This window comes from Diachasma alloeum, unplaced genomic scaffold (assembly GCF_001412515.2).
Source record: "Diachasma alloeum isolate Michigan unplaced genomic scaffold, Dall2.0 Dall_scaffold_01108, whole genome shotgun sequence".
In the NCBI taxonomy this organism is placed as follows: domain Eukaryota; kingdom Metazoa; phylum Arthropoda; class Insecta; order Hymenoptera; family Braconidae; genus Diachasma; species Diachasma alloeum.
In genome coordinates this window covers 16449-32342 of record NW_021681219.1, presented here as the reverse complement: position 1 = coordinate 32342, position 15894 = coordinate 16449, and the positions used below count along the sequence as shown (strand labels likewise).

Genomic DNA, 15894 nt, shown 5'->3' with positions numbered 1-15894 from the left:
GGGGGGGGGGGGGGGGGGTTGTACATCGAAAATTCAGTATAAGCCTTTCCCGCAGACGACTTATTTAGTTGGTGAGTTTTTCAAAAATATCTCCAAAAATAAGGGAGATAGTGAATTTTTACTGAAAAATTTGGGGCGGTGGGGGGGAGGAAATGCGCATTGAGAATTCACAACCAAAAAAATTGTGTCAGTGAGTTTTTCAAGAATGTCTCCGAAACTAAGGGAGGTAGCGAATTTTTATTGAAAAATTGGGGGGTGGGTAGATGGCCAGGCAAGCTGTATTGAATTCTCAATGTATGGCAGCCCCCTCTCCCCTCTAATTTTTCAAGAAAAATTTTCTATTCCTCTTAGTTTGGGAGATATCTTTGAAAAACTCACCGACTCAATTTTTTTGGTTGCGAATTCTTAATGACTCTTCCGTCCCTTTTTTACGAAATTTTCGTAAAAATTCGCAATCTCCCTTTAGATTGGATTCACATTAGATTAAAAGTGCGGATGGTCGGGCTAGCCTCCCTTATGCCACCGAACTCAATTTTGAGTAATTGTAGCTCCGCCTGAGTTAAGGTTCGGATTAAATTTCTCGTGTCCTGGGACCCACGCCAGAGTTTCCAGCACTTCCATGGTCTCCCAGACTAACTTTGAGTCAGCACTGGGTTTCATGAGTGCTTTGATGGTGGTCCGACTGTCTGATCAAATATAAATATACTTGGTCATCGTCTGCCGATCCTCCACTATTTCTACGCATTTTTTAATAGCCAGAACTTCTGCTTGAAAAACTGTGGCAATGGCCCCTAGGGACCAATTGCTCTCGTATTGTTCTGCCGGCCCATACAGTCCCGCATTGAAGCGGTCTTTGTATCCCGAGCCGTCTATATACCAGTGCTTGACATTAATACCTGGTGTCCTATTTATAGCTTTCCAGTTTTCCCTCTCAGGAATATAGGTCTGAAAGGCGTTCATGATCTGGTATTTCCTGGCCATTCTGTCTTGGGCAATGTTCAAGGGGGTTTTCCTAAGAATATTCAGCCTGGCGTGTGCCGCCCTTGCCTGAACCCATTCCCCCTGGCATATAAGCCTGTATGCAGCTGATTCTGCCTGGCTCACCACCAGAAGATCACATGGTGGTCGGTCAAGAGCAACTTCCAGTGCGCGATAGGTGTCGTTCTCATTGCCCCGGTCGCCGCACTCAGGAAGTTACCCTGGAGGGCCTTTAGCCGGGTTCTTATCTCCACCTTCTTCGCCCTGGACCACCAGAACTGAGCGGCATACGTGAGCCGCAGCAGCAGAACCATTTTGTACAGCCACATGCTGATTTTAGGAGTGAAACCCCAATTTCTGCCCATGGCTCTTCTGCATGCCCACAGAGAGGCATAGGTTTTGCCCATCTGTGCCTTTATATGCTCATTCCATTGGAGCTTCGGGTTTAGTTGAACCCCTAGATACCTTACTAAGGTAGCGTAAGCAATGTCCGCTCCCCCAAACCTCAGTGGTTCAGGAGTCAAAACTTCGTATTTTCTGGTGAATATCATGGTGGACGTCTTCTCAGGGTTAATTGATAGCTTTGTCTCACCACACCATTCTTCCAGCATTCTCAGAGAATACTTTAGTCTACCTCTCAGCACATTGAGGAACTTGTCCCTGGCGATGATAGCCACGTCCTCAGCGTATCCATATACCAGGAGACCTTGTTCTCTCAGTTTCTCTTGAAGCTCGTCCACCACGAGGCACCACAGGAGTGGAGACAGAACCCCACCCTGCGGGCACTCGCCTACGGGGCAGCCCTCCACTTTTGCTTCATTGTGAGCTGCGGTTAGTGACCTTCTCGCCAACATGCTTTGTGTCCAGTCAATAATAGTCTCTGGGAAGCTTCTCTTTGACATGGATTTCATTATGACATTGTATCTAGTGCGATCAAAAGCTCCCTCGATGTCGAGAAAGATTCCCATTGCGTATCCCTTCTCCTCTATCTCTTCCTCAACCTTTGCCACAAGGTGGTGCATGGTCGTCTCGGTGAACCTCCCTTCCCTATAGGCATATTGCGAGGACAGAGATGAGCATATCAGCAGTGAGTTTTTTATGTATCTGTCCATCAACCTCTCCAACGTTTTGAGATCGAAGGAGGTTAGACTGATGGGTCTGAAGTCTTTTGGTTTGACATAGCCATTCTTTTGAGGCTTGGGTAAGCAAATGATCTTTGATTTCCCCCACACCTGCGGTACGGTTCTCAGAGCCACACTGGCTCTGAGTATTTTCATGAGTGGTCCCAAGATGATGTCCATCTCTTTTTGCAATAGCACTGGGTAGATGTCATCTGGTTCTGGTGCCTTTACGGGTTTGAAGGACTCAATCGCCCATTCCACCTCCTGTGGGTACACGATTTTGGCTGCTAGACCCCAATTTCGCGAGTTGTATCGGCCTCCAGTTACCCCGGGGGGCCTGTTGTAAGCCGTCCTGTCTGCTGAAGCCGGGGAACTGCACTTCCAGCAGAAGTTCCAGTGTCTCTTCCGAGGTCCAGGTATAGCTGCCGTCAGGCTTGATCAGGCAGCCTAGACTGGCGCTTCCCTGCCCCCCAGGACTTTTACTAGCCTAGAGGCCTCGGAGAGACTCCCGATTCCACTGCTGAACCTCTTCCAACCTTCACTTCTGGCTTTGACCAGGGCTTTGTTGCATTTCCTTTGGAGACACCTACGTTCTTCCATTGCTTGTCTCTTACGTGAGTTTCCGTGAGAGTTTTTAACCATGTTCCATGCCTTCCTCAGTCGGTCCCTCAGGTGTGCTAGCGTGTCATTCCACCAACTCACCTTTTTGGTTCCTTTGTGAGTGCGTATGTTACAGTTGTTTTCATAGGAACATCTGATCGCCTCTCCGCAACATTCGGCTGCGTATTCCAGTCGTTCCTTGTTTTCAAATCGGCAGGGTACATCCTGGATCCTCAGTGAAAGCTCCGCTTTGTATCTCTCCCAATCTGTGTTCCTTGGATTTCTCCTTTGGATGGGGTCTACTTTGCCAGTTAGACTTAGGCGTATCTGACTATGATCTGAGCCCGAGGGTTCCCTGGAGACCCTCCAGTCCCTTACCAAGTACGCCATGCCTGCTGTGCAAATGGTCATGTCCAACACTTCCTGCCTTCTGCAGTCCATAAAAGTTGGTTCATTTCCTCTGTTCAGAAGTAGAAGATCGTTCTCTGTCATGAAGTCGTGTAGAGCTTCTCCCCTTGCATTGGTGTTTGAGCTTCCCCATTCCAAATGGTGGGAGTTAGCGTCACATCCAAGCAGGAGATCCAGCCCACCGTCTCTCACTCTGTTTATAAGACCCTCCACCTCTGGCGTTGGGGGGAGTTCTATGGAGTCATAGGGTAGGTAGGCTGACCCTATCATGAACTCCAGGACTCGGTTTTCCCGGCTACTGCCAAGTTCACTTTACTGAGTTGAAGTAGGAAGGTGGTTTCCATTCCTGTGATGAGGATGCAGGCCCTTATCCTGTTCTCCTTAGGGTTCATGTGGAGTAACTTCCCATAGCCCTCTAGACCTCTTATGGTCCCATCCACTAACCAAGGTTCTTGGATGAGAGCTATGGCTGTCTGCATCTTAGCAAGTGTCCTGCAGAGAATAGCTGAAGCGCTTTTGCTATGATGCAACTTAATCTGGACTATTTCGATCGACCTGTGAGCCATCGTTCAACCCACTTGTCATCTTCCGCCGCCCCTGTGCCCCCACTGCGGTTCTTCTCGAGCATCTTGACCGATACTCTTTGAGTCCCGCAGTGGGGTCTGAAGTTGCAGGCCTTTAGGGCCCGCAGTGTTTTCTCACCAACGAGGGCAGCGAAGTGGGCGCTCGTAGCTCCCGTACTCTCGGTGGCCTTGACCACTCGCCAGTCATCCGGTGATAATCCTGGGTTTTGCCTGCCCATGAGTTTATTTGCCTCCTCGGCAGTCACTTCCTCGTCCTCCACATGCACCACGACCCTGTGGCGCTTTTGTAGCTCCTCAGGGCTCAGCACCCGGAAGGACGTTTCCTCAATCTTGTTATCGGGGAACAGGCTTTTAAGCCACGTCCCTGTCTCCTCGTCGGAACAGCCAATGATGGCTGCTCCGTCTCTTTCCCAGACGCCCTCAAAGATGGGCACCTTCGTCCCCTCTGCTATGGAGACGATCTGGGACCTCAACAGTCCCTTCAGGCCCTTGATCTCCTCTTGGGTGATCTTCCGGTCCGGGTAGCCTTCGGGAACCAACGCCAGTTTCAGCATTTTAGATACCGCCTGTGCGTAGGTACCACCAGTCTTGGCCCGTTTTTCTGGCCGATTTATTTGAGGGCTAGGGGTGTTATGCTCGGGTGTTGGGCGCTTCACACCCTGCACCGTTGCGTCACTCCCAGCAGGTGTCCCCTGGGCTCCTTCAGGTCCAAGGGTCCCCCGTTCCCTCTTGAAGCGGCGCCTCGCGGCTCCGCTGAACTTCGGTCTGGTCCTATTCGTCCCAGAACCGTCTTTGACAACTTTCTGGTTCGTCAACGCCCCAGGAAGTTGGTTATTGTTTATTTGTATTTGATTATTAGTGTCCATTTTCGGTCCCTCGAATACCACGGCGAAGCGATCTCACCCAGTCATAGCCGTGAATGCTGGGGCTTGGCTGATACACTCGGGGGTCGCCCGGTATCCGAGGGTACCGTTAGCGACACAGCATCCCCTGCGCCACGCCACCTTCGGCACGGTAGCGGCACACGTTGGCTTGGGGAGTTGGTCCGCGATGGGGCTTTAGGCTCACCGCCCGGTTTCCCGGTTGGCTTGCCCTATTACCACCATTAGCCAGTCTTTTTACTAGCCTCCTCCTATTGCGAGGCCTCGGGTGTCTCTCCCTGATTCCTGTCGTGAGCCAGCTAATCTGGCTAGTCTGGCTGTCCTCCTATCCGCCACCCGGAGACGCGCTCGGTTGGTAACTCAACCCTGTTCTGTGCACCCCGCCACGGGGTTTAGAGGACCCGAGCAATCTCCCTTAGTTTCAGGGATTTTTTTGAAAAATCCCAACGATAATCCACCCTTTCATAAAACACTCCTCTTTGCAAAACCCCCCTCTTCCCAAGCCCCCCCCCTCGGATATCACTACGCCTCTCTATGCAAAATTTCCCCTCAAAAATTGATAAAAATTTGTAGGTTTTAAAAAATATTTTTTTTTAATCAAGTATATTTTGATTTAAAATTAATGATCAACATTGGGATTAACTTTAAACCAAAATATACTTAATTTTAGAAAAAATATTATAAGGGGGTTTCAACCGTGGTTTCTAACATTCAGGTTTCTAAAATTTAGAAACCTTTTTCTAAAGCTAATTCACTTTTTTCTCTGTGTACACTTAAGAGGGCTTGTTATAACCCGGCCTGATACAAAACAATCATCTTCGAATTGAAATACCCATCCCTTAATTGACTATAAAATGTACTTGATTCAAGTACACTTGAAATGAGTAGAAAATATACTTGATTCAAGCTTATTTTATACTCAATTCAAGTATATTTTGTTTTCCGTGCTTCAAAGAATAAAGTTCAGCATTCGTTTTACTTTAAAAGGTAACGGTCACATGCCACATCGGGTAGGCTCGAACCTCTGGTTGCTTTAACTGGACACAGATATTGTGAATAATTAAAATGCTTTCATTATCGAATCAGGCTGAAACGTTCAAATTAGCTGTTGATTCATCATCACTCGATTCAGTTAAATGTAATTTATCATTATCCATCAAGAGAAACGGTGGATTGCTTTATTATGAATAAGAATTATGCTGATGACGAATTTAGCACCAGTTGGATGAAACCCTCTGATGTCGTCAACTTCGTTTAAGTATCCTATAATATTCAACGAAGTGACTGCTTTTTTTGATACTATGATATATGAAGTAACTAGTTTGAAATGATCCAAATCCAACATATACACTATAGCTAAACTAGTTCAAAATACGATTTCTCGTAAGTTTTTCGATTAACAACAATTAATACTTTAACAAATGTATTCCCATTGTATAATTAGAGAAATAAGAATTTTTCACTCCAAAAATCGGTAAAAGTGCAGCACGCGTGACTTTATTATTACATTATTAATAAATTTAAATTTATTCAGTATATCACAATTTTAGATAACCTGATGGGTTTTCTTGGTGTCTAAACCCTTTAAAATGACTTGTAGAAACCTAAGGGCGGATAGTAGAATTCTCTCTAGGTCGACAAATAGGAGCTCGAACCTCTCAATCTTCAAACAACGTCAAACCAAATATCCAGAAACTTCCCAATCCTGCACAGAAACCAAATTAATTAGACACTTCCATCCTAATACCAATTCTTCAAAAGAGTCAAATAACTGAGATCACCACATTTCGCGTTACTCGAGGCCGCGACGTGGGCGTAGTGATGCATCGACCTCAACGAAGAACCAATACACCCCACTCACCAACACGACACTCGGGATAATTTTTCGAAGATTATTTAATATTTTCCACAGTGTGAATTACAATCGAGTACAACTCCGTCTGCTCCCTCAGATACGAAATTCCGCTACTCCTCCTAGTAGCAATTTATAAATTTAAATAAATTTGATATTGTGACTCTTAAAATTTCTATCGACACCAAGGCAATCGCCTGTACCCGCTACTCTTCTCGAATAAACACGGTCCCTATTGATTGAATTTTAAGGTGGACACCACTGGTTTCAATCATTGGAGTATTAAATACTCCTTGATATTGTTTTTTCGAAAATTAAAACGTTTCATGTTTAGATTTCAGCGTTAAATATTATAATTTATTTTTTCAAAATAATTTCCGGTACAGTAATTAGTCCATTTTGGATGCAAAATTTATGTTAAGAGACTACCCATGATAGGGAAAAATTTCTTGACCCTCTCTTGATATTTGAATAATCGTGTGAATATTTCTTTATTTAATTTATCCTGGGTTTCTCTCCTTCCTACCCCGTATTTTTGCAAGTTATTTTTCAAATCTCCAGTATCTTCCAATATTCTGCGTATGCCAATTTCGGTTATATGAATTTACAAATTGTTATCTATGATTTACACACCTGTGGATATATCTTTTCTGGGTCAACCCTCGATAGCTCTTCAACCCATCAGTCACTATAGTTGTTCGCTTTTTCACGTATTTATCAATGTAGAATTGCAAAGTTAGTTTCGACCGATCTTGTACTGGCACTGTTATTACTTGCTTGCTGTCGCGATCGAATATCCCAAATATCCACTCGCCCTGGGCCTCTCTCCCTCGATTTTATTTTCTCCCCCTATTCCGGTCTCGTCAACTTCTACTGTTTATCCTTCCCCCCTAACGTTTCGTTAACACGTACCTCAGACCACGCAGAAAGTATCTTGTTTACTTTTTTTGTGAGATTCCTCACCGTATTTTTGGTTACCCCATGTTCTGCAGCAAGTGTTTGAATTGTCATTTTATTGCCAATTACACGGTCCGACAAAATTTTGACCCTTTCTCTCCTTGAGATGAAATTACCCGCATTAGGAAGATTTAATCACGCTGATTCTAAATCCGGCAACAGAATTCCTCTAGGCCTTCTAGTTTCAGAGAAAAAAAATGTTAAAGTTGCCAAAATCACCTAAAACCATTGAATTCTAAATTCAATAAAAAAATAACGCGTGCACCATTCGGACTGAAATAAAATTTAAAAAAATGGGAGAATCGAGATGTATGACTAGAGAGAGAGTTTTTTATGATTAACACATGCGTTATTTCTCAATAAATTTAGTAATTAGGTGTTAAAAATTCAATTTAACCCTCAAAAAAGAATCATGGTTGGAAGGTCTGAAGTTGCACCACCACGATCATTCCACGGCCATTCCCAATGTCCATTTTTGAGGGTTATTCACTTAGTTCATAAAATTGTGATTGAAACTTAAATAATTTGAATATGCAAGCAATTTTACAAGCTGTGGTGGATCTGCAAGAGATGAGACATCTTGTTGTCCTTCTTGAAGCCCAGCCTGAACTTTGGGAGAACGGTTTATCAAGGTATGGAAACCATAATAAACTCACGTGGCGAGCAATTGGTGGCCAATTGCATCCCCCACGTCCAGGTATGGACTTTATTACTGCAAAATTGAACTATGTCAATGCATATGGAGAATATCGATCAATTTTATTCCCAAAAGGGTATTCAACTTGGTGCATTTTCGTCGAGTTGAGAGATAGCCGACTGGATGCAAGGCGGATCAACCCTGATGCACCGTTTATTCTGGAGAATGAACTAATGTTTTTAAATGAAGATGATGACACCTGTTCCATTACCTCATCTTCTCCCCCTTCTCCCCCACCAAGTCCCCCTCTGGAACATCCTGAAATCCTGAACGAAGTCATAGTGATTGAGCCCGCACAAGACGAATTGCCCTAACTTCTCAAAAATTCTTCAATGGTTCTCCAACGATTCTATTCATAAATATCAAGAGTTTTTATTCTCAAAATCCTCTACAATGAATTTGAAGTAATTGGACATAACGTGAAATATTTAAATAAAATCTATCAACAATAACGAGAGTGAGGTTTACATATTAACAGATTGCAGTTGAATTATTTACATATTAACAGATTCCAGTCAGATTATTCCAGGAAAATTGATAAAAATCATGAAAATGGAGGAAAATATATCCTTGAATTTTCATCGACTAGAAAATTCAACGTATTTTGCTATCAAATCGTCATATTTTCATTGAAAATTCAAGTAAGATGAAGAATTGTCGTCTACCTCGTGCTTACAAATCTGGAATTCTACTAAATTTTCAGTGAAGTTTGAAATTTCATGACTTTTACGCCTCTAAATCGCATTCTACGTCACTCGCCACAAAAATTGTAAGTAGTCGACTGTCCATGAAATTCCAGTTTTTCCCTCAGAGTGTAGTTGAATAAGATCGTCGATCTAAACATGTGTCTCTGATGTTTTCTTCCTCTTGATGATTTCGGCATTCTGAAAAGAAACTCGAGACGCCTTCCTCTTGTGCGAAACATGCTCTTCAGTGGCATCGAACAATCCCCAGCAGTAGTCCGCCAGCATGTTCAGTTGAGATTTTCCGTGGTACCGCCGTTCTAGGTTTGAAATGTCCTGATGAAATATCTCTCCATGTTCATCACTAACATCTACCAAGCTCTCGGGGAAAGAATCCAAGTGGGAAAAGAGGAAGTGAATCTTCAGGGACATATTACATCCCATAGCCTCAAGATTCTTCAGCATTTTAGCTACGCGATCTCGATAATCCGGAGAACGGGAGCCTCCAAGGAAATTTTTGCAGACATCTTTNAAAAAAATGGGAGAATCGAGATGTATGACTAGAGAGAGAGTTTTTTATGATTAACACATGCGTTATTTCTCAATAAATTTAGTAATTAGGTGTTAAAAATTCAATTTAACCCTCAAAAAAGAATCATGGTTGGAAGGTCTGAAGTTGCACCACCACGATCATTCCACGGCCATTCCCAATGTCCATTTTTGAGGGTTATTCACTTAGTTCATAAAATTGTGATTGAAACTTANATAACTGACAGCCTGACCATCCTTATCCAGAGTTTTCACGAAGTTCGAAATTAGTCCTAGTTTGATGTGAAGCGGGGGTAAACAAATTTTGTCGGGCTCAGCGAGTGGTTCTCTGATGAGATGCCGTTTTCCAATGGTGAAATCATCACGAGGAGGCCAATCACGCTTACTCCAATGATTTAATTTGTCTCGGCTATCCCAAAGACACAAGAAGCAACAATTCTTGGTCCAACCCAGCTGCAGTCCTAAGATGAGATCCACCATTTTCAAGTCGGCTGAGATGCGCCAGTTATAATATCGATATCCAAGTTTTTCCAACAGAAACTCGACATTGGCGTGATTTTCTTTTAAGGTGGTAGAATAGCCGATGGGTAGGGATGGATAATTGTTAGCAAGACTGCCTTCAAACTAGCTTTTGATGAATCGATAAACAATCGCCATTCATCCGGATCATGTTCTATACCCATGCTCTTCATCAGTCCATCAATATCGATGCAGTAACAAAGTTCCGGCTCTTCTTTAAAAAATTCGTGCAAGTGTGACTCACGGACACGATATTTCGTGATGCGAACCCCGGCTTCCAAGAGATACATCTCTTTCAAGCGCGAGGATAGCAATTCCGAATTTTCCTTGCTTAGCTTCATGTCTTTAATCAAATCATCCAAACGGTGTTGGTTGAAGAAAGTTGGTCCTTTTCGACTCTCCGTTGTTAACGTGGGCTCGTACGTGACTTCCTCGATTCTTCCTCTGTCTGCCTTTCTGAAGGAGAGTCAGCCAAAGTTTGCGGAATGCTGGGATCGACTATTGGCAAATCCACTGAAGGTACCTTTGTGTACGTCATTTTATTCTTGTCTTTTCTTGCGTAGCATCGGAAGTCATTTAGACAGAAATAACAGTCACTAGTGTGATCTCTCGGCTCTCTCCAAACTGCAGGGGTGGTAAATGGTGATTTTTTACCCTCGTTAACGAATGCTGTGAGTTGTCGGCAGCAGGATGAGCAACATTGATGGGGAGTCCATGATTTCTCCAAGTTGATCATCGGGCGCTTGAAGCCTCTTTCGTATCCATCTTTAACTAAGTCTGTGATGTTTCTCCATTGCGGTTTGGGCATGTATTTGGCACAGACGTAGCAGAAGAAATCAGGAGAAATTTTACAATTACGTGTCATGTCTGTGACTTTGAGTGACACATTGAATTGAATGACTGCTGTCAATGTGCAACTCAAGCTCTCATTTGTTAAATAAAATATAGAATTCGAATTAGAGCAAAGCCTGGAAATGTGCATCTTGGATTGACTTATTATACTTTAGTTTTATAAATTAAATGAGATGAAAAAAAATAGGTGGCCAAGAATTCATAGGAAGATCATAAAACGGAGTGGAGAAAAGAATTCTGACAGTAGTTGATAAAAATTGATTAAATATTTCACGTTATATCGAGTTTTTACAAATTCATTGTGGAAGATTTTAAGAATATAAACTCTGGATATTCATGAAGAGAATCGTTGAAGAATCATTGAAGAATTTTCAGAAGTTAGGGTAATTTGTCTTGTTTGGGCTCAATCACGAGGACTTCGTTCAAGATTTCAGAATGATCCAGAGGGATACTTGGTGGGGGAGAAGATGACGTAATGGACCAGGTGCCATTAACTTCATCTAAAAAGATCAGTTCATTCTTCAGAATGAACGGTGCATCAGGGTTGATCCGCCTTGCCTCCAGTTGGCTGGATATATCTCTCAACTCGACGAAAATGCACCAAGTTAAATACCTTTTGAGAATAAAACNCCTGGGCGTGGAGGATGCAATTGTGCATCAATTGCTCGCGTTTATTGCGGTTTCCATACCTGAATAAACCGTTCTCTCAAAGGTCGGCTGAGCCTCAACAAGGGCAACAAGGTGTCTCATCTCTTCCAGATCCCCCATAGTTTGTACAATTGGTTGCATATTCAAATTATTCAAGTTTCAATCACAATTTTATGAACTGAGGGAATAACCCTCAAAAATGGACATTGGGAATGGCACGTGGTGGTGCAACTTCAGACCTACCAACCATGATTCTTTTTTGAGGGTTAAATTAAATTTTTCATACTTAATTACTGAATTTATTGAGAAGTATCGCATGTGTTAATCACAAAAAACTCTCTCTCTCTATTCATACATCTCGATTCTCCCATTTTTTTAAAATTTTATTTCAATCCGAATGGTGCACGCGTTATTTTTTGATTGCATTTAGAATTTAACGGTTTTAGGTGATTTTGGCAACTTTAACATTTTTTTCTCTGAAACTAGAAGGCCTAGAGGAATTCTGTTGCCGGATTTAGAATCAGCGTGATTAAATCTTCCTAATGCTGGTAATTTTATCTCGAGGAGAGAAAGGGTCAAAATTTTGTCGGACTGTGTTATATAATAAGAAATGATTTAAAATGCTTTTTCAAAAGTTTTTTTAAAATTTTCAAAAATAGTATTACTAAGAATGCTATGTTGAGTGTTGCATTGTTTTTTAATTAATTTGTGATGTGGATCTTTGATGTGATGGACTTTCCTATATTTACATTTGAGACTCCCTGATTCACGGGTCATTCGTGCCCCACACTCACGGCCATTAGCATGTGCCACTAAGACACCGCGTGAGATTAAGAATTGTAAAGTTCTTTCTCTATCTAAAGTTAATAAAATCACATCTTCGTATTTCATATTACTCTAAAACTATTTGATAGCGACTCTTTTAGTAAATTGATTGTAAAAATATAAATTATTCCAAGTATAACGGTCACAAATATGTATACATTAAAATGGAGTCACGTGTCATGCACATTTACCAAAAAATTATATTGAAGATGAACAATAGAAGATGGTATAATGACAGAAGAAGAAGGTATAATGTATAAGGTATAACGATTTTCGGTCATTTTCAATACTTGTCTCACTAAAAGAGTTAATAACGGCCGAACTATGGCAAAAGACAAACTTTAATTGACGCCCAAATTCTTGTCATTTTATTGACAATTTTTTGCGAAAATATCAGATTTTCAAAAAACGAGCTTTTCGAGTAATTAATGATTGAAAAAAAATATGTTTTCTCGTATAAACCCCGTTAAACTGAAGATAATGCTATGTATGACGGCTCATTGTGAAGGATTTTTCATGTTCTTAGTGTGCCAAAACGCGATTTGATAGCTTGAAACTCCACTGAGATATTGGGGCCAGTTTGAAAAAAAAATCATTGACAGAAACTGGAAATTTTCAAAAAACCATAACTCCTTCAATTACTCATATTTTTTGTGACGGTTAAGGTGTATGTCTTAGAATAATAACTCGTGGTTTAGCAGAATAAAGGGGTTGTATTTAGCACGTTAGATGTGTTTACATCGAATTTGAGATACGGACTGAGATCGACTGATATATTTGGTCGGAAACGTGCGGGTATAAATACTTTTGTTACGGAAGGTTCGAGAATTGTCCAGAAATTTTGTGAGGGACAAGGATAGAATGATGTTTGTCGCGAATACGACAATATAGAATATTCGAGACGCGTTATATGAATTTCGACATAATAATTCGTTTGTGGCTCGCGCCACATTTTTCCATTTTTTTTTCAAGATTTTTTTTTAGGATTCTTTAAGACTAATCTAATCGCCATCTTTCCGGAAAAAAATTAAGACGAAAATCCCCAGCACCGACATTTTTAGCCTGCTGATTTGGCGTGGATCTGCTCATATATAATCATATATTTAGTCCAAGACCAATTAATCCATCTGGTAATTATTAAGTTTTATGAATAACAAAACAGATGGTACTCTTCAAAAATTCTTGCCCTAACCGTTTATCTTCCGGTTTTTATGGATACTTTTTCTTCGTATTTTTACTATTTGAATTTCAACCATCGTTCCTTCCGAGGTGTACTCTCGTGTTCACCTATTTATTTAGTGGCCATGCTCAGGGCAGTTTAGGTTCCCAAAGCTAAGCTGCCCATTAACGCTGTGCGCTAGCCTCCCAGGGCTTATAACAGAAAAAGATTATTCTTTCAATATACTAGTTTCAGTGATATTCATAAAATGGCCTGTGATATTCGTAAATTGTTTAGTAATGTGAATGTATGAACTAAACGATTAATTTTATTTCAGGTGAATCAAGTTCTCGAGCTCGACAAAAAATCCCTCGGCGCTGCCCGCTATAATGCTCTAGACAAATGGACAAGTCAACTTCACTCACTTCATCTGGCTGTGGTAAACAAGATGTCCTAAGTTTATCTGCGACTCAAAAAACATTAGTTGTTACCACTGTGAATACGAAATGTTCCCCAGTCAAAATCGGGTAGCCGCAGTTGAATTCGAGAGTTAAACAATAAGGGGAAGGATGAGAGCAAGAGAATAATAATAAATGAAATTCAGCGTGATATTTTCTACTTGTAGAAGAAAAAAACGAAAAAAGGAGAATTAAAGCAACAGTAACCTGAATGAACTTCATGAGATCAATAAAACCTGTTCGTTCGATTTTGATTAGTTTCATTGAAATTTATGCATACCAGCGGGTCCAGTCTTCAATTAATTTGACCCTACCTTCAGAGTAGTTTTTTTCCTTTCACCCATCGTTCTTTTAACTACTTATTGGAAGTCAATCAAGAGTCACCAAAATTTCTGAACGAATTTAGTACTTTGGAAGAGTCGATTTCCCCATCGTGTTCGGTTTGGAATCATCTGAATAATCAATGATTCTGATAAAAATGTCGAACCTGTTTTGCATCTCACAAAATATTTTACAGAGATTGTCCGTTTGTAGTTCTGTTTAAAATGAGAGGAGAGTGAGATAATGGACTGTTTCAACAGTCTTCTTCAGATATTCATCTCTGAAACAGGTCAATAGATCTACCTCACTCTAAACTCATTACCTGAGAGGATTTTTTTATGAAAACTAATGATCCTATTTAATCAACGGTTCAATTAGTCATTTAAATTTTTGAAAAATTATGTGTTTATTTCAATAAATCAAGTTTAAATTTCCGTTAATTGTACATTTATTTAAAACAACAATCATTGCAGGAGAAAAGCTTCTCCTAAAACTAGGAGAGCATGGGATATTATGAAGAATTGTTGTTTTTCTTTTAATATTTGTATCTTGGAATTGATTGATTGATTAAATTCAATCTGCTCTCATTGCAAAGCGAAAGACATCTACTATGCACGAAAGGAAAGTTATATCATTCGATCCAGTATCCAATGAGTTTTCGACATTTATTTCAATTGGAAACTTCCTCGGGAATTTAGTGCGACTAAATTGTGGACTAGAAGTCATTCAGATCGGTGGTGGCTACATTAGCTTTCTAAATATGTCCAAAAAGTCAAGTGCACACGAGATATGGCTCATTATTAATCTCCGAAACTGTTATGAGAAAATCTCACAACAGCATTTTATAAATCTCGGAAAAATGGGCCGGGAAAAAATAGCCAAAGTTGGGTGCATTTTAATGCTCTACGGGTATACTGGGGTTACTCCTCATTGCAACATACTTTCTTTTGATCGTCATTCCTATATAAATGCACCCTGCGGTTTTTATCCAACACAATAATGTTCTTCAGAGTTTTTTTTTTTAGGTATTATTGACCCAGCAGAATCCTTAGTTCTGCATTAGATATAGATCTGGGCAAGGATTTTCAGATGAATTATGGTACGATTACAAAAAAAATGATGTCAGATTTAATTCATCATTACGTTTTATCATTTCGCTATAAAATTATTTTGAGACCACGGAGATAGAAATATATAAGATATATATGAAAAGGTAAATAGACAACGCTTGGAAATTGGATAGAGACACTGCGAGGTGTTTTCAAATATTGTTATTCGGAATGCGTTTGCGCCTGTATAAGCATCGGTTAATCCATAGCTTACAACACTGTGTAATCCTAGGTTGTGTGGAAAACAAAAATGGTAAATTTATTGCCTCGGAATTAATTCGTTAGTGGATACACGACTTTTGCTATTGTCAAAGGGTAGCATTCAGGAATACGGGTTAATACCTCTTCTTCTTTGAACGAAAATGATCGATTCCTAGTCAGCCAAGTTGTCGACATTAAAGACGGCAATGTATATAACGTTTCACGTCTTGACAACGTTATAGCAAATGATTGTGTTAATGATTCTTGATGATTTTTCAAGGTTTAGGGTGAACGGGGAGTAGGGAATGACCGGATGATTTTACCGGGTGGGAAAAAAAGGAATAGAGTTGAGCTGCAAGGCGAATCTATATATTGTCACTAAAGTCAACGATATTTACAATTATTTAACTTGACGATCTTCCAAAAAGTATCAATGATAATTGTTTACTAATACTGATGTTGATAACCCACAAAGAATGACAACCACCCAGT

At 40.8% G+C, this 15894-nt stretch overlaps 1 protein-coding gene across 1 annotated transcript in view; it reads left to right on the top strand.

The window, feature by feature from the left end:
* The window catches only part of LOC107045888 (COP9 signalosome complex subunit 2), a gene marked incomplete at its 5' end in the record, with an annotated part of 182561 nt that extends 168035 nt beyond the window's left edge, over positions 1 to 14526 (top strand). The window contains 1 exon segment of the mRNA XM_015268295.1: positions 13651 to 14526. Within this exon segment, the coding sequence (XP_015123781.1) occupies positions 13651 to 13770 (120 nt within the window).
* Positions 14527 to 15894: the final 1368 nt, after the last annotated feature.